We start from the raw sequence: 9756 nt of genomic DNA, 5'->3' as shown, positions 1-9756 counted from the left end.
AAGCCAGATTTCTTGTTTTGAAGTGAACTCAGTTTGGTTCTGAGCTCAGTTTGGTTCTCAGTTTTCGCTCTGGCAGTGGCTGGAGCTGCGCGTTCCCGGCGGTGCCGACGGCCCGCCTTCAAACCGCTCCCTCCCGACACCGCCCGCGCGGGCCCGCCCCGCCCCCTCATTGGCTCTGCCCCGCGCACTGCCGGGCTCCTATTGGCGGGCTCCCCCTGTGCCCCGCCCCCGGCCCCGACGGGCGCTGTTTCGGCGGGTCCGGCAGTGCCTCCCGCCGTCCCGCTATGGCGCTGCTGCTGGATCTGCTCCGCCGGCTGCTGGAGCTCCTGGGCTGGCCGCCCCACCAGGTGAGAGGGATCCCCGCGGTGGTGGTGGCTGTCTGCTGCCGGGTGGCGCCCGGAGACCCGCTGCTGCGCGGCGTGCCGCCCGCAGCCTCCGTGGTTCCGCGTAGGGAGGGAGCGGGAGCGGGGTGGGCAGCGCTGGCGGTGCGGAGGGTTCCGCGCCCTCCATGCCCACAGCCGGGCTCGTCGGTACACTCTGCCCGCCCGTCGGAACGCGTGGGTCTGCTCCGGCACGGGCGGTCAGGGCACGCTTTTTGCCCTGAGCAGAGTGGAACAGTCAGCAGCGTCAGCTGTTCCTGCTCTGCGGCTTTAAATGAGAGGCTGCGTACCCATTCCCAAGTTAATTCTGTGTTTCCAGGGACCCGGCAAAGGTACGGTATGGGAAGCGGAGACAGCGCACTGGTGCAGTGTCGGGGCTGATGCTGGAGTGGAGTCCGTGGCAGCTCCTCGGTGGGGGTGTCAGCAGCGAGGTGCTGCTGCAGCGTGTGCTTCCGAGGGTATATGTGTGTGAAACTGCCAGAGCGTCCCTAGGGCCGATAGTTTGGCTGAGTTGTCCTCTTTATTTTCTTTTTCCATCGTTGGGACCTCTTGGTGTTTTTTGACAGGCCATATTTTTTGAAACTCGCGTGCTTGGCAGCAGTATCACTCGTGCAGTCAGAACATGCCTTCCTTCAGCAGTCTCATCAGGAAGGCATTTCCAGCAGTTATACACCATCATAAGGAAGTATCAAATCAAGGTACATTACATTTATTTCACTTCTTTGCTAACATTTTTCCCCAAAGACTTACACAGGTACATGTGATTACTTAAACGTGCCCTTTTTCTTTTGTCAGTATCTCAGGATATTTGCCTTTGTGCCTCTCTAAAGTATTCTGTGAACAGGCTGTATTTTGGAAGTGTCTTAGACATTGTTAAAACCAGTGTAGGCCTCTTTGGACTTTCAACTTGAGAAGAGCATGGGAAAGTTAAGTTAACCTAACTGTGTAATATTTAATTTCATATAATATTAAAGGATTTAATAATTTGGATTGTAAGAACTGCGGAATTTGGTTTTGCTTCTCAATTTCAAAGGTTTTCTGATTTTTAGGTCATATCTGTTTGCCAAAAAAAGCAATATGGATCTACTCGAAGTGTTGTCCGGAGACTTGGGACAATTCTTTCCCTGGAACCCTATCCAAGACCTTATTTTCAAGTATGCAATTTGTTGTCATATGTATACTTTACCTGTTTACATTTTCTTGTTTCTTAATTTGATGATAGCTTTTCTGTTCTTTTTAGCTTGTGTAATTTGTGTGTTGCATCCCTTGTACTCCCTCTTTTCAACTCCCTTACATCACTGTTTAAAAATTCCTTTTGCTGAGGCAGAACTTTCAGTATGTACTGAATTCTTTTCTCTTTTTGTGTCGTTTTTGTTTGGTTTAGCTTGTTCAAGACCCAAATCCATTGGGTTATGATGAACAAAGTGCAGCTCCAACTTCTGTGGCTCCATCACTTGCTGATGTCCTGTGGGTGGCAAATGATGAAGGACAGGCTTTTACTAGACACAGGTAAGTAGAAGTATAAAAATGAGTAATTGGAGTAAAAGGAGTTATACCTTCTGTTCTTTGTGGGATGTGAATTCATGTTTGCTTCTTTTTCTTTTTTCCTAGCATTTTCCAGAAACATCTTAGGGTTTTTTTGGTGGGGGCAGTTCCTGCTTACCTGGAAATTCTTACTGTGTAATGTATTCTTATCCAAAAGATTTCTGAAATTTAGTCTCCTATTTTCTCTTCATAGTAGTATGTCAGATGTGTTGGTGGTATTTTAATTGGTTTTCACTCACAAAGTATTTTTTGAGTTGGAGAGAAATTTGGTTATTGCAGTATACCCTAAGATTATTCTTATCCTTATCCTTTTGGTTTGCAACCATTTTGATACATTTTATACAGGGGAAAACAAGCAAAAATATTTAAATGTCTTCTTGATTTCTGCACTGCTCTGTGTGCTTGCTTTGCTGGAAGTACAAACATAACTTTTTAAAAATATTTTCCTTCAACATTCTATAAAGGCTAGAAAGAATTACAAAGTATTTCAGTTCCTGTGAAAAGGCAAATTGTTCAGGAATTTGCAGACACAAATAGTGTATGAGTTTTGTCTTTTTTTCCCCACTAGAGAAGAAAGAGAAAGTTGTCTTACTTTTCCTCTAAAGGATCTGTTCAAAATCAGAGGATGAAGTAGAGAACCAGAACCAAGATTAAAATGTGGACACTTGTATTGTCTTTTACTCTATCTGTATAGGATGATGTAATTCTGCTTCATATTGGCATTTGTTTGTTTGTGATCATTGTTCTGCTTGTTGCTAATGACAATACAAGAAACTGATGGATTCAAAAGGCACACTTTTTGTTGGAGAGGTTTTGATACAGTGTGTTCATGCAACAGTGGTAAAATACCACAAGAGTAAGAATATTGTTCAAAGGAATATTGTTAAAAGGCCTGTTTTGTCTTGCTTATGCTTGTGCTGTTCTTTAACTGGTCAGATTCACAGACATATGACAGTTTATTTTTTTGTTGTTTCCATTCTTTCCTCCTCTTCTGGCTCTGTGGGATGTTTTTCAAGAACAGCTATTCTAATTGATATCTTTTCACTCTCAAGCCGTGTGAATAACAAGTGTTTTTGGCAAATCAGAAAGCAATGCCACAGGATGGTTAATATAAGGGAAACGTTCTGGTTTGTTTTCAATCAAAGCTTAGTACATCTTGAATAAATAAAGTAAATTTAATTTCTTTGTTTTATAATGAGATTTTATACTTATTTTATATTTTAAGGTTCTTTCTGCAGGCACAGACTTGAAACAATTTTTAAAGTTAAAACCTGAGACAGCACAATTTTCCAATGCTGTCTTTGTTCATAGTAGCTTATACAAGATGATGTTCTTATACTGTAAGTGTATATTAAACCTTGTTATTCTCCAGTATATTTTCTGAAAGATTGTAATTTCTTTGCTTATTGCAGTGTTCTCTTAGAGTTTGATAAATGACTGAAATTTCTGAAGCCTAATTAAGAGACCATTAGTCTTTGATTCTACTACCTTTCATATTCACGTAGCAAGAAGGGAGAGACACCGCATGGTGTCATTCTAATAGTCATTGAGTAAGGACAACTTAATCCTACTGTGCGACTTTGTGATGTTAAATTATCCCTGAGTAAATTATCTGACTAATTTTTATGATTTTTATGACTTTGCAAGGATCTACATCGTACTTGAGCAAAGGGAGACTTAAAACATTTTAAAGCTTGTGAGTAGTTAAAAGTATAGTTTTCTTAGATGGTTTGAAAATTTAGGTCTTGCTGAATGACAGTAACTTTTTTGAACAGACAGTAGTTTTGAGATTTCCATTGTTGGCTGAGCCTTTTGAAACTGTGTCTTTTGTGGCTTTCTAGGACTGAATTATGCAGAAAAGAGAAAAGCACAGCTCATCATGACCTATATCCATCTATAGATTCAATACAGAGCATTCCAAGAAACAGTACACACAAAGACAATATTGATCAAGCAGCCCTCCAGAAGATTTCTGCTCTTGAAGATGAGCTAACCTTTCTTCGTGCTCAGATTGCTGCAATTGTTTCAGCACAGACACTGGGAACCATTCCATCACGTAAGCCCTTCTTGTTTGAGGCAAACCAGTTTTCCTTTTTTTGCTTTAGAGCTTGCCTTGTCTGATAGAGAATGTCTCTAACTTTTCTAACTGAACATACACCAATAAATTTACCAAATATAGTATTTTGTTTCTCTTTTTGCTATTTGGTGGCCCTCTCTCACTTCTATTTTGTGGCCTGTTTGCCAAGTTCAAAAGTAGATCCTAAGTAATCTTTGCACTCATTTCCATATTTGTGAAGGAGCCTAATAACATCACTATGTAGGCTACCAATTATTGTTTAAAAAATTACAGACTATTTTGTCCCTCTGTGTTTTGCATTGTTTCTAACAAGTTATCAAAATAATGGATAGGAAAAGTATTGTAAGTCAATCAGGTTTGGGCTTTAACAAAAACAGATAGATGTGTCTAAGATAGTTGATCTCCAGCATGAACTTTTATCTTGTGACTTCTCTTTTTCCCTTAAAAATTCTGAGGTCTCGATTGTCTTACTTGCAGACTAACCCCACTGTCGTTGCTGAAGTACATAAACTAGTGCGAGATACTTACTCTTATGTGGCATTGAGAGGACCTCTGTGATTCAGTTAGCTGTTCTGATGACTCTTCCTCTGTCTCTTCTCCATTGTACTCAGTATTGTAGTCTATTTTACATGTTTCATGACTATCTTTGCTTTTGCTTCATGTATGTTGTTATAACCTTCAGACCATCGAGAACAAACTGTATAATAGTTGCTGTTGGAGGGCTACTGTGCTGATTTGTCTAGTGCTTAGATTGAAAACACAAATAGAGAAAATCAGAGCAGCATAGGACACCTCAGATTCATTATATTTCATGTGTTTTGAATCTGTGGGTTTGAAGTAATGTTCTTTGTTTTAAGCCTAGTTCTTCTGTCAGATAATGTACAAGGTGTGTGAGAAAGTGCTTTTAGAGAGCAGTCTTATCTTCATTCCTAGATGTTAATATATGTTGTTCTTTTTCTTTTCTTAACTGTATATAGAAGCCTTTAATACACTCAGCACTCCAGATGGATTTTACCCAGTGCCAGCCATGACTTCCACACCATTGTCCGTCTCTCACAATCACTTTGTAATTCCCTTGCCTCCTCCACTTCCTTCTGGTGTACCATCTGGTGTTGATTCTGGTAAATCTGCAATGGAACTTATAAAACAACGCCGTGCTGCAAGAAATGGTGATTCAAGTGCAGCTGATAGTGCTGATCATCAGAAGACAAAGAACGTTCCTAGTATGATGGATGTTTTGAAAGACCTGAACAAAGTTCAGTTGCGAGCTGTTGAGAGGTAGGTTGAATTAAACGTGTACCTCGGCAAGCTAAGGCTGTGTAAGCATCACAAGCACTTCAGTAGCACCAGAGAATACCAGTGTGAAACATCATTTCTTGTGCAGCTACTGCTGTCAAGCTGAAGTTGGCAACATCTGAGTTCACAGCTTGGAATGTAAGATACTTGTGACATGGCTTTTAGATGCATTTAAAACCTGCTGAATGTCACAGCATTTAAACTAGTTTGCTGCTTCAGTATGCAAATCTCAAGTTGGTGTGGGAGGGTGGGAGATCGCTTGCAAAGTTTCCTACACCATCACAGGAAATAGATCTAAACAAGTAACTTTCTGGATTCACAGTGAAGGGCCAAATCCTTGGGGAAACTTTGGAAAACTACTTTTAGCATGCCCAAACTATCCTGGTTCAAGCTTTGAAGTGTTAAAGAAAACACATACTGTATCTTTTATTGAAAATGTTTCACGAATTTGTTTTAATACTGCACTTGGGTTGTAAGTGTTTTTAATGGTCAACTGTTTTGATGGTAAGCACAGTTGACCTGTTACAAAAATGCTTTACTGAAGACTGCAACACTTCTTCAGGTGAGTGTTGCTGTTTTAGGCATAATAGAGGTTGTCAGATGTCTTTGAACTTCTTGAGTTGAAAAAATATGTAAGAATATATAAGAATCACTGAGTCTATAATGAATATTTGAAGCTCTTAATGTGAGAAGAATGTCACTTGGCAAAACTTACTGCATTCTCCTTTCAACATTTTCTTAACTGTGAGCTTTGTCCCTAAAAGTAACTAGCTCAAATCTTGGGCAAATTGTCTAGATGCAACTCTAAAGCATGTCGTTATGGTTTTGATAACATTTTTACAGTAAATAAGGCAAATATAAAGTGCACTTAGGTAACCTGTGTACTTCCTTTACATATGTTTTCTTCCATATAATTCCATGTATGGTAAGTCAAGAAAGTGAGTTTGGGTTGACAGTTTTAATACCCAGCATGTTGAGCATGGGCATAATTAGAAGTGTTAAGTGTGTGTCCAAAATGCTTTCTGGATTTAGGCATCTGCCTGTATTCTGAAGGTAGACCTTAACTGGATAACGAGTTTATATTGCTTGGGGGGACTAATGATGACCAAAATTACTATAATCTTTCAGCCTGCAGTCTGAGAATAGTTTCATGTGTGCACTGCCAAGGGAAAACCCCTGTTCTCAGAAACTGAGAGTCTGAAGATCCCAGGGTAAGAATGTGGCTGACAAGTTTTTGGGTGTACTTGCATTAGTTGTATTTGATGAATTTCTGTAAAGTAACAGCAGCATTATTTGTGTAATCAGGGATTTATAGGATAGGGTGTTTACAGAAGTTGTGTCTCTAGTTTTTGGGTCACTCAGCACACGAATAGGGTCAGGAGACAATTTTTTAGGTTAGTGTTTGTTTGGTTTGTTTTTTTTTTTTTAGGTCTCCTGGAGGTACTCCTCTTTCTAGACACCAAAAGAGACAAAGTTCAGATTGGGATCCAGTTGCTCTACTAACTCACGCATTAAAGCAGAAATTTGCACATAAAAATTATGATGAAGATGATTCTCTGGACAAAGAAAATCGATCTTTTGATAACTCTCCATTTTCTAGTCCAGAGATCCCAACGGTATGTTTTTGTATAAGAATGTGTGTTTATATTCTTGAAATAACTGCTGTTTGCATGGATAGTTGTAGGGTTTTCACAAGGCTAAAACTTCTCTTCAATTTTTTTAGCCATCAGCCTGGCTGGTTGCTTTTTTTAAAGTAAAATCAAGGCAGAGAATATAAAAAGATAATTATTTTGGGTCGGTTTAGACTGGTAAATACAATTCTGCATGTGCCAAGAGAAAAAACTTAGAAGACTGATTTTAAAAATTTGACTCATGTTTGATTGAACTCTAGACATTTGCTTGATGGTAACTGGCAGGTACCCATGCACAGATATTTTACAAATAAAGGTGTTGGGAAGGCACAAAAAGGTTTAATACATGCTAAGTGTTCAGAAATTAAAACAAAAGCATAGCCAGTAATATTTTTCTTTGAGGTAGCATAATTTCCACACAGTTCGTATCTTTATCCAAAATGAGATGTGATTCTGTTGGAAAGCCCACAAAAAATACAATTATTTCTATGAACAAAGAAGCAAAACCATCTAGGTGACCAGACTAAGGTGACTCTGAGCATTGATTTCTGTAGAGCAGCCTGTGCAAGCTACCTCAGCTTACACAGTCCAGCAGTACTGTTGGTTGTTAAACATTTTCACAAACCTCAGAATTGCTTAGATGAGGTGGATAGAAATAGGTGGCAGTAATTTAAACTGCATCTCTCTGTTAAGCAGTACTGTCTTTTTATCGTAAGAGGGAGATAAATGATTTGGGCTGTGGCACTTGTTATTCTAATAAGTAATAGTAATGCAAAACATAATGGAAATCCAGACGTTTTTTGAAGGCTGCTGCTCTCATACATGAGGCTAGCTGCGTGGCTGAAAACTTGAGGAAAACTTATGTGCACGTGTTCCTCTTTCTAGCTATAATTATTTTAATTTTTTCAGCTGCCAAGGATTTTGCAAGCAAAATGTAGCATGTGTTTTACAGGCTGCAGTGAGTTGACAGCTCTGGTGCAGTCCAATAAATTTCTTTGACTTTTTAATTTTTTCTTTGGGCAGAAAAACCCCCACTTCTTAAAAATAGCCAGGCTTGTATTTTGGATGCTGCAGGCCATTGCATTGGATAGCTGACACACCTGATTCTAGATACAAAGATCAAAAATAGATCCTCTAACAGCTGGATTATAAAGTCCTGAAAGAGAGACTGCTTAAGGTCAGCATATTCAGGAGTAGGTACAAAAAGATGGAATTTTTCTGCTTAAAGGAGAATCATCTTATGAGTTTGTAGTCGAGCCTATAATTGTTAACTGTTGAGTATTTTGAAAAATAAATGTACTTAAACTGATTGCACAGGCTTACTATTTTATTCTTCCTACATTAAGAGAAGTACAACAGCTCTTCCAAACTGTTTCTATTGTAAACATCTAATTGAGTTGTCTTGGGTATAATTTTAACTCCATCCCTGCTCCCCAGGTTGGACGTTGCAGTCTGAAGCTAAATGCAAAACCTAGCCTTACAAGAACTGATGAAGCTGAACAGGTACCAGCGTGGAAAGTGAGAGCTCATATTTAGCTGCAGTGGAGACTTCTGAGGAAACTTCATAGTGTACATGAGTGGTGGGTCCACTTGGAAACTGCTGTAAGGTGCTGTATTGTGTTGTTCTAGAACAGGTCTTTCCTATGCTATTCAAGTTTGGGTGTTGTAGGGTTTGTAAAATTACCTCCTCCTTGGTTTCCCAGAAGCCAAACTTGTGAATGTGATGTTTTGATGAGAAGCATAGAATCGAAAGAGGGCTTCCATTACTATGTAGCAGTGTGTTTGAAACCTGGGAGATCGAGGAAAGCAGTATGTGTGGGGAGGGAAATATATTACTGTGGCAGCTGAGGTGTGCGTTCTGTTTGCAGTGTAAATAACAAAGTATAAACTTTTTGTTAGTGTGTTATCACTGGCTGTATATAATGGTAATACTTCTTCATTAGAGTAGTATAGTTGCCATGGTTTTCTCTGCAGTTAAGATGCAACTCCTTATTCCACGTGCAACCAATATTCTGATTCATTTTGGGTCAGGAGATGAACTTTTATGTTTGTGAAACTTTGTGCTGTAAGTAAACTGCAGCTGCCTATTAAGTGCCTGTAATATGAGGGAGTTGCATTCTGAGATAAAAAAAGACCTTGGAGAGAGATCTGCTAGCACATAGTCTAAATTCCATGTGTAAGTAAACATTAATTCCCACCTCAACTTGTTCATCTGACCTCAGTTTTGTTCACATGAGTTTATAAAATAAAATTTTCTTTATATTGTAGATGTGTGTGGTAGTGGCCTTTTGTGTTGCAGACTCTCTTGTATCTTAAGATCTGACCATATTAGACAGCTTCCTAAATTGCATTATCTAAAACTAGTTAAAGTGCAGCTTATATTTTCTCCTGCCAGAGCACTTGATGGAGCCACTTATTTACAAATTTATTATGATCCACTGCTTACAGTAGCTGCCTTCACTTAGTCTTTTGTCTGATGATCCTGATGTATAAAACCTAAATCTTGTCAGACTCTTGAATGTGTCCCTTATATATCCTATGTGTCTTCTATTTCCCTGCTCCCTTACACAGAGTAGACTGACAGCTGTATCCCCTCCTACTGCTGAGTCTTATTTGCACAGATGTAAGAAATTAGTGTGCAAATGCCATACTTTCATTTTAATTTTAAAAATTATCTTTTGAGTAAAACTGAAGCTTAAGTGACTTGATATATTATGCTCCTAAAATGATATCATCTAGATATTTGTTTGGTTTTTTATAGATTTTGTAATTCTTTATCATATTCTCCCATTCCTTGCTTGGTCCATAAGAGTTTGGCCTTCCCTTT

General features: G+C 39.3%; 1 protein-coding gene across 2 annotated transcripts; it reads left to right on the top strand.

Moving 5' to 3' along the window:
- The first annotated feature begins 255 nt into the window (after positions 1-255).
- Positions 256-9196, top strand: MTFR2 (mitochondrial fission regulator 2). Of its 2 annotated transcripts, none has more exons than XM_027897023.1 (8): positions 256-347; positions 947-1078; positions 1430-1534; positions 1765-1889; positions 3767-3981; positions 4983-5280; positions 6728-6914; positions 8367-9196. In XM_027897023.1, exons 1-8 carry the CDS (start codon positions 285-287, stop codon positions 8463-8465), a joined length of 1224 nt encoding a protein of 407 aa, XP_027752824.1. In that variant the 5' UTR covers positions 256-284; the 3' UTR covers positions 8466-9196. The 2 variants fall into 2 exon arrangements, with proteins under 2 accessions (XP_027752824.1, XP_027752823.1); XM_027897022.1 differs by having other exon boundaries at positions 4980-5280.
- The last annotated feature ends 560 nt before the right edge of the window (positions 9197-9756 follow it).

The sequence above is a fragment of the Empidonax traillii genome, unplaced genomic scaffold (assembly GCF_003031625.1).
Source record: "Empidonax traillii isolate 1590-97213 ecotype Southwest subspecies unplaced genomic scaffold, ASM303162v1 scaffold526:size440949, whole genome shotgun sequence".
Lineage (NCBI taxonomy): Eukaryota > Metazoa > Chordata > Aves > Passeriformes > Tyrannidae > Empidonax > Empidonax traillii.
This window is presented reverse-complemented; position numbering and strand designations above follow the sequence as displayed.